Source organism: Natator depressus, chromosome 6 (assembly GCF_965152275.1).
Source record: "Natator depressus isolate rNatDep1 chromosome 6, rNatDep2.hap1, whole genome shotgun sequence".
Classification (NCBI taxonomy): domain Eukaryota; kingdom Metazoa; phylum Chordata; order Testudines; family Cheloniidae; genus Natator; species Natator depressus.
The window spans coordinates 69,326,623-69,344,868 of NC_134239.1; the positions used below are offsets into that span (position 1 = coordinate 69,326,623).

The 18,246-nt window shown below is 44.2% G+C and overlaps 1 protein-coding gene across 1 annotated transcript in view; it reads left to right on the top strand.

Annotated features, from left to right (window-relative positions):
• LOC141989220 (cytosolic phospholipase A2 epsilon-like) overlaps positions 1–18,246 on the top strand; it is a 63,372-nt gene that overhangs the window by 12,806 nt on the left and 32,320 nt on the right. The window contains exons 4-6 of the mRNA XM_074955655.1: positions 10,760–10,896; positions 12,929–13,057; positions 17,641–17,681. Coding sequence (XP_074811756.1) covers positions 10,760–10,896; positions 12,929–13,057; positions 17,641–17,681 — 307 coding nt within the window. The remainder of the gene's footprint in view (positions 1–10,759; positions 10,897–12,928; positions 13,058–17,640; positions 17,682–18,246) is intronic.

Here is an 18,246-nt window from a genome sequence, read left to right on the forward strand (position 1 = left end):
GAGGTTCAACAAGGACTAGTGCAGAGTCCTGCACTTAGGACGGAAGAATCCCATGCACCGCTACAGACTAGGGACCAAATGGCTCGGCAGCAGTTCCGCAGAAAAGGACCTAGGGGTTACAGTGGACGAGAAGCTGGATATGAGTCAACAGTGTGCACTTGTTGCCAAGAAGGCCAATGGCATTTTGGGATGTATACGTAGGGGCATTGCCAGCAGATCGAGGGACGTGATCGTTCCCCCTCTATTCGACATTGGTGAGGCCTCATCTGGAGTACTGTGTCCAGTTTTGGGCCCCACACTACAAGAAGGATGTGGAAAAATTGGAAAACATCCAGCGGAGGGCAACAAAAATGATTAGGGGACTGGAACACATGACTTATGAGGAGAGGCTGAGGGAACTGGGATTGTTTAGTCTGTGGAAGAGAAGAATGAGGGGGGATTTGATAGCTGCTTTCAACTACCTGAAAGGGGGTTCCAAAGAGGATGGATCTAGGCTGTTCTCAGTGGTAGCAGATGACAGACCAAGGAGAAATGGTCTCAAGTTGCAATGGGGGAGGTTTAGGTTGGATATTAGGAAAAACTTTTTCACTAGGAGGGTGGTGAAACACTGGAATGCGTTACCTAGGGAATTGGTGGAATCTCCTTTCTTAGAAGTTTTTAAGGTCAGGCTTGACAAAGCCCTGGCTGGGTTGATTTAGTTGGGGATTGGTCCTGCTTTGAGCAGGGGTTGGACTAGATGACCTCCTGAGGTCCCTTCCAACCCTGATATTCTATGATTCTATGATCCCAGTGCCTAACCACTGGGCTATAGAGTCATTCTCACTCTTTTGCTGGCCCAACACATATTTAATGATTTATACAGAGTAGAACAGCTTCAACAGGAGAGATTGAAACCAACCTAGCCCAGAATACCCCTTACCCCAGTGGGTAGAGCAATGTGCAGGGATGGGGAAACCAAGCTCAAACTCCTTCTCATCAGGCAGAGCTGGGAATGAATTTGGGTCTCTCAGATCCTGGGTGGGTGTCCTAGCCACTTAACTAAAAGTTATAAAGGGACTGGTCACAGCAGCATGTGAATTTAGGAGTGGTTAGTGAGCGCCATCAGTGTGGGCTTTGCAGGTGAGGGAACACCTCATTTGAGAATTCCACTGGGACTTAGGCATCCAGGCATCTAGACTGAGCACATGCCTGCTGGCAGAAATTTCAGTGCCTAAAGAGTTAGGCAGCCGCTGAGTGGGGGGGTTTGAGGATCTTGGTTGTCCCTAAATATTGGACTTGAGCTCCTAAGTCTTTTTTATGGATCTAGCCCAAATATCCTCTACTCATGGTCTTAGAGATTCTTATGGGAATAAGGGGAAGGAAGTCAGAGGCAGATTTATAATAATAATAATAACAACAATAACGCTAAGTACAGTACTCTGAAAAATCAGGCTGTAAGCATCTCAAATTGGGTATCCAAATTAGTAGACACTTTTAACCTTAATCTTTCTGTGCCTCAGTTCCCCACCAGTAAAATGCGGAGAACCCCTCCCCCATCTCATAGGAGAGTTGTGAAGCTAAATTAGTTAATGTACATGAAGCTCTCAGATATGATAATGATGAGCACTCTAGAAAAGCCCATGAGAAAATTAATCATTCTGTATTCCAAGCAGGGTTTGAATAAAGCACTGAGCCATGCATTGAGGATAAAACAAAAAACTGAACAGCTGCTTGTTCAGTGAGCCCAATCCATCCTCTGTGCTGAGTGTGGCAGGTGTCCTATGAAAACAACAGTATGTGATCAAGTGACTGAAGACAATCAAAATACAAATATGCAAGGAGGCCAAATAGAGGTTGCATAGGTAACCTTAATTCTGGAAGTTCCTCATTTTTGAGTGCTTGACTTTTCAACCTTAGCAAAATAAAAAAAAAACACCTTACCATATTTTTTGTGTGTAATATCATGTGCCTCTATGGAAAAGTTGGTAAATAGCTACATAACCATTGTGTTTTAATTAGAACTTAATATAGACAATACATTCTACAGTACCTTAATCACCATCCACTACTTCAGCATATCTCAGTGCTATGACTTACCTTTTTCCTTGGATAGTGAGCCTTAGCAGCTAATGTAAGTGTGCCTACAGGTTGGAGTGTCAATAGAAGACTGCCAATTTTTGGATAACTTTTATAATTTTTAATCTGCTTTGTGTTCAATATAGGAGCTAGTCGCCTTCCCAGTCAAGTGTATTTGCTTCTGCTGTTTTCTTTTTGATCAATATTCAGCCTTCCTGGACTGCCAATTTTGTAGTGTTACCAGTCCATTAACTATTCTCTCCATTTCCACTTGGACAAAATTTTCCCTTCTTATCGTGAACCTCCATTAGCTCATGCAGGTGTGATCACCATTGTTGGTTTGGTCAGGAGCTTTTACACTTTCTTGACCTACATACTGATCACCAAAAATCCTGACTTGGGATTTTGGCCCTGTGACAGGTCACGGCCCTCCGCTTCTGTCTTCTCACACAAATAGCCTTAACACCTCTGGTTTGTAAACAATGATGTGTAGTTTATCTCACCCACCACCTCTTTACAGTCCTCCCACAGCAACTGGGTTTACAGTGACATACAAACATTATCCCCTTTTGCCAGAGTCAAGACATCTCTCTATGCAGAGATCTCCCTCTACCCTGGTCCTGCTAGCCTTTCCTTCTCATTCGTTCCCCCTTTGCACTTTCTTCCTGTGTGCCTTTCTGCTTTTTCAGATAATGGGTTAACTAGCTTGTTAGCTCTCCCAGCTCAGACTGACTAATAATTAGCCCCAGCTTCCCTCAGTCAGCCCCTTCTATGGGAAAATGAATTGGGCTTACAGGGTACTGGTTCAGCTGCTGGTTCTCAGCACTGTCACAGACCCCACTCCATGATGTGGCTCCCATCCAATATGAAGTCATCTCTGAACAATGTTTAATTACTTAGGTTACACCTCTCTGGGAATTTAAGTTGGATGTTTTGTAAGAGTGTGTAGGTGTGCATGCTCATGCCGAAATCTAATACTGTAGTTTGCTAGCAGAGAGCACCTGTCAGCAGCTTGGCAGTGATTGCATCTGTTAGTGCATAAGTGAGGGTGAAGAGACATTCTCTGCAGGCTGATAGAGGAGCGTTACATAAGTCCCTGGTCTTGCCATGGGCACTTAACTGAAACCCTGTGATAGGGCCACTGACAGTGATACTTCTGCTTCCTGCCTATTATCCTGCTCTTGCTGCCACCACCAGAGGTGTCACGGCCAGATTCTCATTGCTCCTATTTGTCTCCACTGGGGCTGCTGTGGGAGGCCTAGCAAGCAATACATTCAGGTGGGGACTTTAGGACTTTGGGGTATGTCTTCACTGCTGAATTAGCCCAGGCTCTTACCTGGGTGTTGCCCTAGCTCCCTTCTGATTCACATATAAAACCCTCTCACCTGAGTGCAGTGGTGCTTTCAACCAGGGCTAGTGGGGCTTGTCTGGGGCTGTAAACTAAAGCCCGAGTGAGGCTTTCACTTATGTGACTCCCTTTGCAGAGAGACCAGGCTAAATCACTTGGGTCCTGACAGTCCTCCAATGCCTTCCCACAATTCCCTCATTACCTTAGAAGGATAGACAGTTCACTGATTTCATTGTTGACATTCCCAGCAGAAACCCAAATTGGTTGACGCTTACTTGATGCTCCAGTTCCTCACGAGGTCTTTTCTCAATAGTTCACTTCACCATGTGACTCAGTAACTTGATGAGTTGGTAATTACTACATTCTTTCACACCCCCTTTGCCGTTGAAGATAGAGACGAATATGATCCTCTTCCATTCGTCAGGCATTTTTCCAGTTTGGAGGATTAATTTAAAGACATTTGTCATCATCACCACTCCCTCATCGCTTAGTGCTTTAAATGCCTTGGTTAATACACTGTCTGGTCCCACATTTAATCCTTTTTAGCAGTATCTGAATCCCCACCCTGGTGTTAAGTCTTGTGAGGTTGTTGTTTGCTCATATTTCCCTGTTTCCTCAGATTCTCTTCAGTAAGCAGTTTCTCATAAAACAACTGCCCTCTCCTAACAATTCCACCATCTGCCAGCATTTTTGCTTTGACATGTTTCACAATTCCCAGGTCCTCCATGCTGCTTTGCCTGATACTGGCTAATGTGTATATTCATTTACCCACTTTCTTCGTAAGTAGACCCACATATAAGTCTTTCAGTATTTGGCCCTTGGCATCTGCAACTGCTCTTTTCACCTTTTTTTTTTTACCAGCTTGTATTCCTCATAACTTTGCCCCATTCTTACTTTCCGCCATCACTTAAACCTTTCCTCCTTCTGTACGGCCTCCAGTACATCACTACATCTCCTGTCATTTGTACACACACAGCTGTGCACTTTCTGTAGTATGTTTGGATATTTTCCCCTGAACCTCATTGGAGTCATCATGGTTGTTCGGTCATTGTCCAGCCTTCATCTTCATCTTCATCTCATGGGCATCACAGAATGGGGAAGAGATGGCCAGCCCTCTGTGGAGATAGAGGTGGTTAGGGACTATTTAGAAAAGCTGGACGTGCACAAGTCCATGGGGCCGGACGAGTTACATCCGAGAGTGCTGAAGGAATTGGCGGCTGTGATTGCAGAGCCCTTGGCCATTATCTTTGAAAACTCGTGGCGAACGGGGGAAGTCCCGGATGACTGGAAAAAGGCTAATGTAGTGCCAATCTTTAAAAAAGGGAAGAAGGAGGATCCTGGGAACTACAGGCCAGTCAGCCTCACCTCAGTCCCTGGAAAAATCATGGAGCAGGTCCTCAAAGAATCAATCCTGAAGCACTTACATGAGAGGAAAGTGATCAGGAACAGTCAGCATGGATTCACCAAGGGAAGGTCATGCCTGACTAATCTAATCGCCTTTTATGATGAGATTACTGGTTCTGTGGATGAAGGGAAAGCAGTGGATGTATTGTTTCTTGACTTTAGCAAAGCTTTTGACACTGTCTCCCACAGTATTCTTGTCATCAAGTTAAGGAAGTATGGGCTAGATGAATGCACTATAAGGTGGGTAGAAAGCTGGCTAGATTGTCGGGCTCAACGGGTAGTGATAAATGGCTCCATGTCTAGTTGGCAGCCGGTGTCAAGTGGAGTGCCCCAGGGGTCGGTCCTGGGGCCGGTTTTGTTCAATATCTTCATAAATGATCTGGAGGATGGTGTGGATTGCACTCTCAGCAAATTTGCAGATGATACTAAACTGGGAGGAGTGGTAGATACGCTGGAGGGGAGGGATAGGATACAGAAGGACCTAGACAAATTGGAGGATTGAGCCAAAAGAAATCTGATGAGGTTCAATAAGGATAAGTGCAGGGTCCTGCACTTAGGATGGAAGAATCCAATGCACCGCTACAGACTAGGGACCGAATGGCTAGGCAGCAGTTCTGCGGAAAAGGACCTAGGGGTGACAGTGGACGAGAAGCTGGATATGAGTCAACAGTGTGCCCTTGTTGCCAAGAAGGCCAATGGCATTTTGGGATGTATAAGTAGGGGCATAGCGAGCAGATCGAGGGACGTGATCGTTCCCCTCTATTCGACACTGGTGAGGCCTCATCTGGAGTACTGTGTCCAGTTTTGGGCCCCACACTACAAGAAGGATGTGGATAAATTGGAGAGAGTCCAGCGAAGGGCAACAAAAATGATTAGGGGTCTAGAGCACATGACTTATGAGGAGAGGCTGAGGGAGCTGGGATTGTTTAGTCTGCAGAAGAGAAGAATGAGGGGGGATTTGATAGCTGCTTTCAACTACCTGAAAGGGGGTTCCAAAGAGGATGGCTCTAGACTGTTCTCAATGGTAGCAGATGACAGAACGAGGAGTAATGGTCTCAAGTTGCAATGGGGGAGGTTTAGATTGGATATTAGGAAAAACTTTTTCACTAAGAGGGTGGTGAAACACTGGAATGCGTTACCTAGGGAGGTGGTAGAATCTCCTTCCTTAGAGGTTTTTAAGGTCAGGCTTGACAAAGCCCTGGCTGGGATGATTTAACTGGGAATTGGTCCTGCTTCGAGCAGGGGGTTGGACTAGATGACCTTCTGGGGTCCCTTCCAACCCTGATATTCTATGATTCTATGATTCTATGATTCATCCTTAAATCTCTGATTAACTTGCCTACACATGGGCCTCCATCATTTTATCCTTTGTTGCACAACTTGACTTTTATCCCCACCTAGAATTTTCATGAGAAGTCTGTTAAAGCAATTTGTTGCTCTGCATTCTGATCTCCTGGAATCACTTTACAATCTCCTAGGGTTTTTAAATCTCTCCTTCTAATCAGGAAGTAGTCAGTCTGGGACCTGTTGACACCACTCTTGTACTTAATTAAGTGACCCTCCCTCTTTGCAAAGTATGTATTAGCAATAGTTAGGCCATGGGCTCTGGCTAACTCTAAGACCTCCTCACCAGCTTCATTTATGCCTCGTCCTCTGTGACCGTCATCATAGCCCTGGCTGTGTCACTTCAATTATGACTTGGTTCAGCACTATCTGAAATTCCTCCTTCTCCTCTGTTGTACAGCCAACGTGTAGCATATATAACTTGAAACATTTGGACTTTGCTCAGTGCTGTTCTAACTTTCATCAGGCAGTCACTCTTCCTTTGCATTATCATTATCGTTACTCTGTAATATTTATATTGTTGTAGCCCTTCAAGATCCCAGCCAGTGCTGGGCACCGTACAAACACTTAATAAAGGGCAGTCTCTGCCCCCAAAGAGTTTACAGTCTAAAAAACATGAGAAGCTGCACCATTTGGGAGTGAGCAAGAACTTAATGTCAGAACTAGTGTAAGTAGCCTTGTCTCGGGTCTTTAGACAGTGCCAGGGGTAAAAGCATGGAGTGAAGTGATGCTCCCCCATTGGCTTGCAGGGACCATGATGCCACCAGAACTGGCCCTCCCCATGAGAACACCTCACTGATACCTGACTGCGTGAACAGCACAACTGGAAAGCCACTTTCAGTATGTGCTTGTGGTTTACCACTGAATGAATTAGCAAAGCTTTTCTATACTCTGCAAGAAGTTTCACCTTCACCTTGAACATCTCATTAAAGTGGACTTTGTAAAAAATTGCTGTCTGAAAGAGTAGAGCTTGGCATGGATGCCGACTGATGGACTGTCATGGGTTATTGTATAGTTGGCGAATGCTGCTGGCATCCATTGTATCGCTCAGGGGTGGCCAAACTTACACACCCTGCAAATCACATACAACAATCTTCAGAAGTTTGAGATCCAGGGGGCGCCTGCTGGGGCTCAGGGCTTCAGCCCTGCGGGGAGGAGGGTCATGGGACCTCAGCCCTGTGGAAGGCGCCTGCCCGGGCTCAGGGCTTCAGCCCCACTCCTGCTGAAGCATTGAGCTCCAGCAGGTGTGCCCTGTGGGTCTGAAGCCCCAAGATCCCCCTCCCCGCTGGGCACATGGTGCTGCCAGGCCCCCTCCCTGCATGGCAGCTGCTGGAGCCGGCAAGCTGGGAGCTGCAGCAATGGGGAGAGGCAGTAGCCAAGCTGCAGGGAGAGCCACTACTTTTGCTGCTCCCTCTCCCATGGAGCTAAAGCAGTGGCTCCTCCCTGCAGCTCCCAATTGTTTGCCACTGCCTCTCCATGCAGAGCTAACACCTGGGAGCTGCAGGGAGAGGCCACTGAGGGTAAGAGTGGGGAGTACCTGGGAGGGCATGAATCAAGCTGGTTGGGAGGGGCAAACCTTTAAATTGTGTCTCTCCTCCCCCCCCCCCCCGCCCCCAGCAGGCACCAGTTGTCTCTGGCAGAAGCCCCTAGCTCCACCACCCTGCCATTCCTGAGTCTGGTAGGCAGAGAACAGAAGGAGGGGCAGGGATTGGACTGGGGAGCTCCTCAAGCACCAGCTCTCTGTGGAGAAAGAAGTGGTTCGGGACTATTTAGAAAAGCTGGACGAGCACAAGTCCATGGGGCCGGATGTGTTGCATCCAAGAGTGCTAAAGGAGTTGGCGGATGTGATTGCAGAGCAATTGGCCATTATCTCTGAAAACTCATGGCGATTGGAGGAAGTCCCAGACGACTGGAAAAAGGCTAATGTAGTGCCCATCTTTAAAAAAGGGAAGAAGGAGGATCCTGGGAACTACAGGCCAGTCAGCCTCACCTCAGTCCCTGGAAAAATCATGGAGCAGGTCCTCAAGGAATCAATTCTGAAGCACTTAGAGGAGAGGAAAGTGATCAGGAACAGTCAGCATGGATTCACCAAGGGCAAGTCATGCCTGACTAATCTAATTGCCTTCTATGATGAGATAACTGGCTCTGTGGATGCGGGGAAAGCGGTGGACGTGTTGTTCCTTGACTTTAGCAAAGCTTTTGACACAGTCTCCCACAGTATTCTTGCCAGTAAGTTAAAGAAGTATGGGCTGGATGAATGGACTATAAGGTGGATAGAAAGTTGGTTAGATTGTCGGGCTCAACGGGTCGTGATCAATGGTTCTGTGTCTAGTGGGCAGTCGGTATCAAGTGGAGTGCCCCAAGGGTCGGTCCTTGGGCCGGTTTTGTTCAATATCTTCATTGAGGATCTGGAGGATGGTGTGGATTGCACCCTCAGCAAGTTTGCTGATGACACTAAACTGGGAAGAGAGGTAGATATGCTGGAGGGTAGGGATAGGATACAGAGGGCCCTAGACAAATTAGAGGATTGGGCCAAAAGAAACCTGATGAGGTTCAATAAGGATAAGTGCAGGGTCCTGCACTTAGGACGGAAGAACCCAATGCACAGCTACAGACTAGGGACCGAATGGCTAGGCAGCAGTTCTGCGGAAAAGGACCTAGGGGTGACAGTGGACGAGAAGCTGGATATGAGTCAGCAGTGTGCCCTTGTTGCCAAGAAGGCCAATGGCATTTTGGGATGTATAAGTAGGGGCATAGTGAGCAGATCGAGGGACGTGATCGTTCCCCTCTATTCGACATTGGTGAGGCCTCATCTGGAGTACTGTGTCCAGTTTTGGGCCCCACACTACAAGAAGGATGTGGAAAAATTGGAAAACATCCAGCGGAGGGCAACAAAAATGATTAGGGGACTGGAACACATGACTTATGAGGAGAGGCTGAGGGAACTGGGATTGTTTAGTCTGTGGAAGAGAAGAATGAGGGGGGATTTGATAGCTGCTTTCAACTACCTGAAAGGGGGTTCCAAAGAGGATGGATCTAGGCTGTTCTCAGTGGTAGCGGATGACAGACCAAGGAGTAATGGTCTCAAGTTGCAATGGGGGAGGTTTAGGTTCGATATTAGGAAAAACTTTTTCACTAGGAGGGTGGTGAAACACTGGAATGCGTTACCTAGGGAATTGGTGGAATCTACTTTCTTAGAAGTTTTTAAGGTCAGGCTTGACAAAGCCCTGGCTGGGTTGATTTAGTTGGGGATTGGTCCTGCTTTGAGCAGGGGTTGGACTAGATGACCTCCTGAGGTCCCTTCCAACCCTGATATTCTATGATTCTATGAAAAGAGCCGCATGTTGCTCAGAAGCCACAGTTTGGTCACCCCGGTATAGTTCATGAACTTAGCATAGTGAGAGAGATGACACATCATCTCTGATTCTACAGTGACATACTTAGCATGACAGATGATGAATGTTTCCAACAGTTTACCTGGATTGCAGAGCTATGTGACCTAGCTATAGTTGAGCTAGGTGACCAACTGAGACATGATTGTTGAATCAGTTTGCAAACAATGCTAAGTGTTGCCTTGCTTGCTGAGGATAGCAGCTGCTTTTCCTGGGATAGGCACTCTTCTTCTAAGACAGGGGTGGGCAAACTATGGCCTCAGGGCCGCATCAGGCCCTTCAGACGTTTAAATCCGGCCCTCGAGCTCCTGCCAGGTAGCAGGGTCTGGGGCTTGCCCTGCACTGGTGCTCCAGCCAAGGAGTGGGGTCTGGGGTTTGTCCTGCTCTGCGCGTGCTGTGGCTCTACGTGGCTCCTGGAAGCAGCGGCTATGTCTACACTAGAGAGATTACAGTGATGCAGCTCTAAGATCTTTCATGTAGCTGTTCTGTGCTGATGAGAGAGAGTGCTCCCATTGACATAATTAAACCACCCCCAGTGAGTGACGATAGCATGTCAGCAGGAGAAGCTCTCCCGCTGACATAGCACTGTCCACACTGGTGTTTATGCCAGCGTAACTTATGTCGCTCAGGGGACTGGAACATTAACACCCCAAGCGACATCACTTTTGCCAGCATAAGTGATAGCATAGACATAGCCTCACACAAATGTGAGAGGAGAATCTACCTATTATCTCCAGGAGTCACAGAGAGCACAAACCACTGTGCTACCCTTGAAGAGTTTCAGTGTGTACTCCTTTCCACCCTAAGTAGGATCAGCTCCACTGATTGGCATGGAGGGAGGATAGGACCATGGCGCTCCCTATGTGACAAGTCAAAAATTTGAGTGCTTATCTAAATCTTGAGGTTTCAACCATATCTATTTCTAAATTACAGATATGTAAATAAGATTCCAAGAAGAGAGATTTTCTTTTTTTATGTTTCATCAACAAGCTTAGGGTAGGATTTTTTTTTCTCTAGATCCTTCTGAAGCACTAAGAAATGTGTGACATGCAAGCTGATATACCATCTCATATAGAGAACCTTGTAACTATGGATTTTCTTATTGGCTATAATATATATATATACACACATACATATATAGCGTGTATGTGTTTGTGTGCATATATATAGTTATAAATTGCTACATTGACAATTATTCTGTACTTTTCTCCAATAGTAAGCCAGTCTGATTGCTACGTGAGCCTGTGGTTGCCAACTGCTTCAGCTGAAAAAGTCCGGACCAAAACTATCAAGAACTGCAGGGATCCAGTGTGGAATGAAACCTTCTATTTCAGGATCCAGAGTCAGGTCAAGGTGCAGAAAAAATGCCAAGTACTCTCTCTTGTGTCTCATCTGTAGCCAGATCCTTCTGGTACAGAAAAAGCCAGGACAAGATTTTCTGCATCCTGTGTATAATATCCCTTCAATTACTAGATGCTAAAAGTACCCTTAAAATTCCTCTGTGAATCATGTAAGCAACTCCAGTAACACGTGTTTGGAGTTTGAGTTTAGTGTTTGGAATAAGACTCCAGAGGCAAGTTAGAAACATAATTTATTTTCTGGTTCTGAACTAATTCAACTGAGTTTATTGAAAATTACACTAACAAGCTGGAGAGCTAGAAAATTCTGACTTAGTTCAGATTTCACTCACCCAATTCCCCTGAAGGATATTTATTTATTATGTGAAAAACACCAACATCTGATAGATACTCTGACAACAGAGAGATACAATGCAGAGTGATAACAAATGAAATAAAAATTAGAATCATTACACAATCAGAACAAATTCTCATTGAGTAGTAGCTTTGTTGTACTTAAAGTACTGTACAGGATCTTTTCAAGGGGGATAAGGCAAAGCGCCACATTTATTGGTAACACATGTATCAATCAACACTGTATCATATGCATATGATATATATTACACTCATGCACTCACATACACAAACACAAGCACACTCCGTCTTGTTGTTACCAACTAGTTGCTCCCCTTAACTTCACTGGGCAAGTGAGTTAGATGGGGGATGGGTGGAGCCGGGCTTCTGTCGATCTGGATCGATCCTCCGATGTTGACAAGACGAGACCCGAGGTCCTCTGAAAGACACCTCACATTTATAGCAGCTTCCCTTTCATGCAAGTCTATACCAGATTCAAAATCTGTGTCTGTTGGTCATCTGTGGCGCCTCCTTCTGGGTGTTGTCTTAATGCTGCCACATTTACTTTCAAAGAGGGTGTTTTTCAAAAGAAGGTGCTCGCTTCTAATTCCCAAGGCCCTCATTATGTCTGATTTTCTTTAATGAGCCCACTTGACAAGTTTTAATGTTCTTGAGTCTGTCTTCCATCCCCTCTCCAATGGTTGCAGCTGTCTGGAGGTGCTTGCCTTCCACGCCTTGCTCATTCACACCTCATTCATTCAACAGGGCAATTGATTAAAAAAGGGGGAGATCTTATTCTACTCTTAGCAAAAAGACATTTTTCTTCTATCTTATTCTATCCTTAGGGGCTACAACATTATACCAAGGTTCAATACAAAATTTCTATATAAGGATTTGATACAAAGTTCCCGTATACCAAGGCTCAATACAAAGTTTTTACGAAAACAGAGGTCACATGTGGCTAGACCTAATACAAAGTTATATGAAGAGACATAATACAAAGTCATATGAAAGTTATGCGAAGATGCTTAATACAGAGATTTATCTACAGCTTGAGATAATGAACAACAGCGTACAGAACTGAGACCCAGGAACTCCTGTTTCTAGTAGCAGCTCTGTCACAATATGACACATAAAGTGTTAAGCAATTTATTCAGGTGGGTCTTGCTAAGGACATTATACTCAAACATTCCCTGAACATAGCTGGTTCTGTGATTAATTTGAAGGAATATGGATCACTAAAGCCAACAGAGAACTTTAAAAAATGAATCCTTGGAAAAATTTCCAGGAACCATAACTGCTTCCCTGTTGAATGGAAAAATTTATTCTTTCATGAGTTGATAAATTACAACAGCTGTTTTTAAAATAAGATTATCTACATTTAAAATTAAATTGTATGTTCATCGAGATGGAGAATTTTTCAGAAAGTTATTTGCAAATGGAAACAGAGTCAAAATAGAATTCCTGATACAACCTTCATTGATCAGATTCGAATATATTTCCAGTAAAGATGAGTGATTATTCACTTACTCATCATCTCTCTCTTCTTCTGTCTTTGTGCCAATCTCTCCCCCACTTCTTTCCTTCTTTATCTTCCTGTACTATATGCATGCACTAAATATGGAATATTCACAGAGAACCTTGTTTCCTAGATGCTATCTAACAAAGAATATATTCTTAATTTATATTCCCAGAATGTCCTGGAACTGGCAATCTTTGATGAAGACGTTGTCCAAGATGATGGCCACCTCATTGTTTTCTTTGATATAGCTAAAATCCCACTTGGAGAAACAATTTTTATGAAGTTCCAGTTGAATCCACAGGTGAGAACTGATCTCACAAGCAGAGTGAGGTGGAAAGCATACATTTCTCTGGAATTTCCTCATAAAGTTAGTTTGTATTTGTCATAAATATAAAGGGAAGGGTAACCACTTTTCTGTATACAGTGCTATAAAAATCCCTCCTGGCCAGAGGCAAAACCCTTTCACCTGTAAAGGGTTAAGAAGCTAAGGTAACGTAGCTGGCACCTGACCCAAAATGACCAATGAGAGGACAAGAGTCTTTCAAATCTGGAAGGGAGACAAAGGGTCTGTCTGTCTGTGCGATGCTTTTGCCAGGAACAGATCAGGAATGTAGCCTTACAACTCCTGTAAAATTAGTAAGTAATCTAGCTAGAAATGTGTTAGATTTCCTTTTGTTTAATGGCTGGTCAAATAAGCTATGCTGGATGGAATGTATATTCCTGTTTTTGTGTCTTTTTGTAACTTAAGGTTTAGCCTAGAGGGATTCTCTATGTTTTGAATCCTATTACCCTGTAAGGTATTTGCCATCCTGATTTTACAGAGGTGATTCTTTTACCTTTTCTTTTTCTTTTGCCTCCATTTCTCTCCTGTGGGCAGCCTCCATTTCTTTTTCTTTTGCCTCCATTTCCATCTTTCTGAGTTCTACCCGTCTTTCATGTTCCTTTTGTTTTTCCCCAGCCTCAAATCTGGCTAATTCCAACTTCTGTTGAACAGTGCAGTCTGTCATCCTAACCTCTTTGTTTTTAACTAATTTTACACCCGAGAGTTAGAAAGAAAAGAAAACAAAAAACTGGCTTGTAAAATTTTGCTGTGCTGTAACCTGATACCCTTTTTTTTCCTGATAGCTGTTCTCAGCCTACAGAAAAATCCGTTTGTTATGCCTGCTGCTCTGTCCCCCAGGCAGAGAGACAGAATCTAAGCTGCAATCACCTTTTAAAATCCTGCTGTGCTTTCTGGTTCAAAATGATCTCAAAATGATCCCACCACTCTGCCACCATGTCAAGGTTCCTTCCCCACTCTGAACTCTAGGGTACAGATGTGGGGACCTGCATGAAAGACCCCCTAAGCTTATTCTTACCAGCTTAGGTTAAAAACTTCCTCAAGGTACAAACTTTGCCTTGTCCTTGAACCCTATGCTGCCACCACCAAGCATTTTAAAGAAAGAACAGGGAAAGAGCCCACTTGGAGACCTCTTCCCCCAAAATATCCCCCCAAACCCTACACTCCCTTTCCTGGGGAAGGGTTGATAAGAATCCTCACCAATTTGTACAGGTGAACACAGACCCAAACCCTTGGATCTTAAGAACAATGAAAAATCAATCAGGTTCTTAAAAGAAGAATTTTAATTAAAGAAAAGGTAAAAGAATCACCTCTGTAAAATCAGGATGGAAAATACCTTATAGGGTAATCAGATTCAAAACATAGAGAATCCCTCTCGGCAAAACCTTAAGTTACAAAAGCCACAAAAACAGGAATATACATTCCATCCAGCACAGCTTATTTTACCAGTCATTAACCAAAAGGATATCTAACACATTTCTAGCTAGATTACTTACTAACTTAACAGGAGTTGTAAGGCTACATTCCTGATCTGTTCCTGGCAAAAGCATCACACAGACAGACCCTTTGTCCCCCCTCCAGATTTGAAAGAATCTTGTCCTCATCTTTAAAAAAGGGAAGAAGTAGGATCCTGGGAACTACAGGCCAGTCAGCCTCACCTCAGTCCCTGGAAAAATCATGGAGCAGGTCTTCAAGGAATCAATTCTGAAGCACTTAGAGGAGAGGAAAGTGATCAGGAACAGTCAGCATTGATTCACCAAGGGCAAGTCATGCCTGACTAATCTAATTGCCTTCTATGATGAGATAACTGGCTCTGTGGATGAGGGGAAAGCGGTGGACGTATTGTTCCTTGACTTTAGCAAAGCTTTTGACACGGTCTCCCACAGTATTCTTGCCAGCAAGTTAAAGAAGTATGGGCTGGATGAATGGACTATAAGGTGGATAGAAGATTGGCTAGATTGTCGGGCTCAACGGGTAGTGATCAGTGGCTCCATGTCTAGATGGCAGCCGGTATCAAGTGGAGTGCCCCAAGGGTCGGTCCTGAGGCCAGTTTTGTTCAATATCTTCATTAAGGATATGGAGGATGGTGTGGATTGCACCCTCAGCAAGTTTGCTGATGACACTAAACTGGGAAGAGAGGTAGATATGCTGGAGGGTAGGGATAGGATACAGAGGGCCCTAGACAAATTAGAGGATTGGGCCAAAAGAAATCTGATGAGGTTCAACAAGCACAAGTACAGAGTCCTGCACTTAGGATGGAAGAATTCCATGCACCGCTACAGACTAGGGACCGAATGGCTTGGCAGCAGTTCTGCAGAAAAGGACCTAGGGGTTACAGTGGACGAGAAGCTGGATATGAGTCAACAGTGTGCTCTTGTTGCCAAGAAGACCAATGGCATTTTGGGATGTATACGTAGGGGCATTGCCAGCAGATCGAGGGACGTGATCGTTCCCCCTCTATTCGACATTGGTGAGGCCTCATCTGGAGTACTGTGTCCAGTTTTGGGCCCCACACTACAAGAAGGATGTGGAAAAATTGGAAAGAGTCCAGCGGAGGGCAACAAAAATGATTAGGGGACTGGAACACATGACTTTTGAGGAGAGGCTGAGGGAACTGGGATTGTTTAGTCTGCGGAAGAGAAGAATGAGGGGGGACTTGATAGCTGCTTTCAACTACCTGAAAGGGGGTTCCAAAGAGGATGGCTCTAGACTGTTCTCAGTGGTAGCTGATGACAGAACAAGGAGTAATGGTCTCAAGGTGCAGTGGGGGAGGTTTAGGTTGGATATTAGGAAAAACTTTTTCACTAGGAGGGTGGTGAAACACTGGAATGCATTACCTAGGGAGGTGGTGGAATCTCCTTCCTTAGATATTTTTAAGGTCAGGCTTGACAAAGCCCTGGCTGGGATGATTTAGTTGAGGACTGGTCCTGCTTTGAGCAGGGGGTTGGACTAGATGACCTCCTGAGGTCTCTTCCAACCCTGATATTCTATGATTCTATGATTCTCTCATTGGTCATTTTGGATCAGGTACCAGCTAGGTTACTTTAGCTTCTTAACCCTTCACAGGTGACAGGGTTTTGCCTTTGGCCAGGAGGGATTTCATAGCACTGTATACAGAAAGGTGGTTACCCTTCCCTTTATATTTATGACAGTATTATAATTCTTCTTTACCTTAGTGACTGTTAGTGTCTCTCCATCCATTCATATATCTAGCCATATTTACTTCTTTCAACCTATCTAAGAGCAAAGCGTCTCTAAATTTGCTTTGACATTGTACTGAATAGTTTGGCTAGAACTGCAACCATACTTTGTCAGAGGAGTTTATCAAGGGTTTGATGATATTGTTGACTGAACCACCAGTATTGAACTTCTGGAGATGAACATCTCCAGTTACATCACTGAGCAGTTCTGAAGAAGGGAAGTTGCTCTTGTCTTTAAAACTCAGAACTGGGAGAGAGGAGGACCTGGGCTCTACCCCAGGCTCTGTTGTAATCTGGCCATGTGACCTTGGACAAATCAATCTCTGTCTACCTGTTTCCTCACATGTAAACTCGTATCAGGACACTGGCTCTCCAAAAGGAACAGACATGTTATGAAGATTAAATAATTAATTTGGGTCAAGTACTTTTAGAACTTCTGATGGAAGGAGCTATACAAGCAGTAAAATATTATTCTGTGTCATAACTTGTTGCCATTGACCTAGCAACTTTGGAGCACAATAGTGATTTTGACTCTTGAAACTGGTATTGGTCTGTACTGGTAAAAAAACCGAGAATCTGATAATTATGCTGCATGAGTTCAATATTTAAATATTGGCACCAAATCCCATATTTGGCAAATAGGCAAGTAGGCACACTTTACACACTTAAACATCCTTGATTTGGATGCTCAAAGCCTTATTTAGATCTTCACAATATTTTTCGAAGCGATACATTTTTAGCCTCTGCCTGAAGTGGAGGGACAGGAAAGAAAGAGATCTATTTCATATCTTATGTCCAAGCAACTAATAAGGAGAATTGAGAATGTCCTCAGTTCATTCAGTAATATCAACATCTTTCTGATCCTGGAGAGGTCAAAGCAATGAGCTTCTCTCCCCTAATGACAGGTTTCAGAGTAGCATTCGTGTTAGTCTGTATCTGCAAAAAGAAAAGGAGTACTTGTGGCACCTTAGAGACTAACCAATTTATTTGAGCATAAGCTTTCGTGAGCTACAGCTCACTTCATCAGATGTTCCGATGAAGTGAGCTGTAGCTCACGAAAGCTTATGCTCAAATAAATTGGTTAGTCTCTAAGGTGCCACAAGTATTCTTTTTCTCCCCTAATGGTGGGAACAGCTACTGGGAAGCAGAATATTGTTAGGGACCAAAAAGTGAAGTTAACTGACTATACTTGCAACACAAAATTTAAGGCTACTTTGCAGAAGATCCTTGAATACCAGGGCAGGGGTGGGCAGGAGGGGGAGGAAGAGTTTACACAATCAATGGGGCTGCCCTTATTGGGGAAGGTTTTTGCATGCTTCATTCATTTCTCTCTCTAATTTTCAGAGAAGGGAGGAGCTGGAGGCTGAGTTCACACTGGAGAACCTGTGAGTAAACCTCAAATATTATGAAATCAGAAATTAATGGACGCAGCAATTCCAAGAGTAATCAATCAATAGGGAAAATGTTTCATATCCTTGCTGTCTCTTCAATAGCCAGACCCCATCCCCAGATTCCTTCCTTTTCCAAAACAGAGCACACTTAAACAAATCTTTTAAAAAAATATAAAAGAGGGAGAAGAAAAGAGACAGAGTGGGGTAAAGAGCACAACAAATATCCATATCACTTTCTAGTAATAATTTGTGTCACAGTAATTTTTCCTAACGATGATGTCTTATTTAGGTCCCCCATAGGAGTCCAAGGCTGGCTTCTTGGGACCAGTGAAATGCATGTCAGTGGTGTGGGCACCCCTGGCCAATTCATGGCACTGGGGGCAATGTGACCCACACAGTCATTAATGATATTGAAACTGTCACAAGCCTCTCCCAGAGGTTTGACTATAGTTGAACCATCTCTGTTTCTGAGTGGTCAGTGTGGCCTCTAGTGAAAAGAGGCACACTTTTATGAACAACCAAAAATTAAAATGATCAAGATAAAAATGCTTAAAGTAGT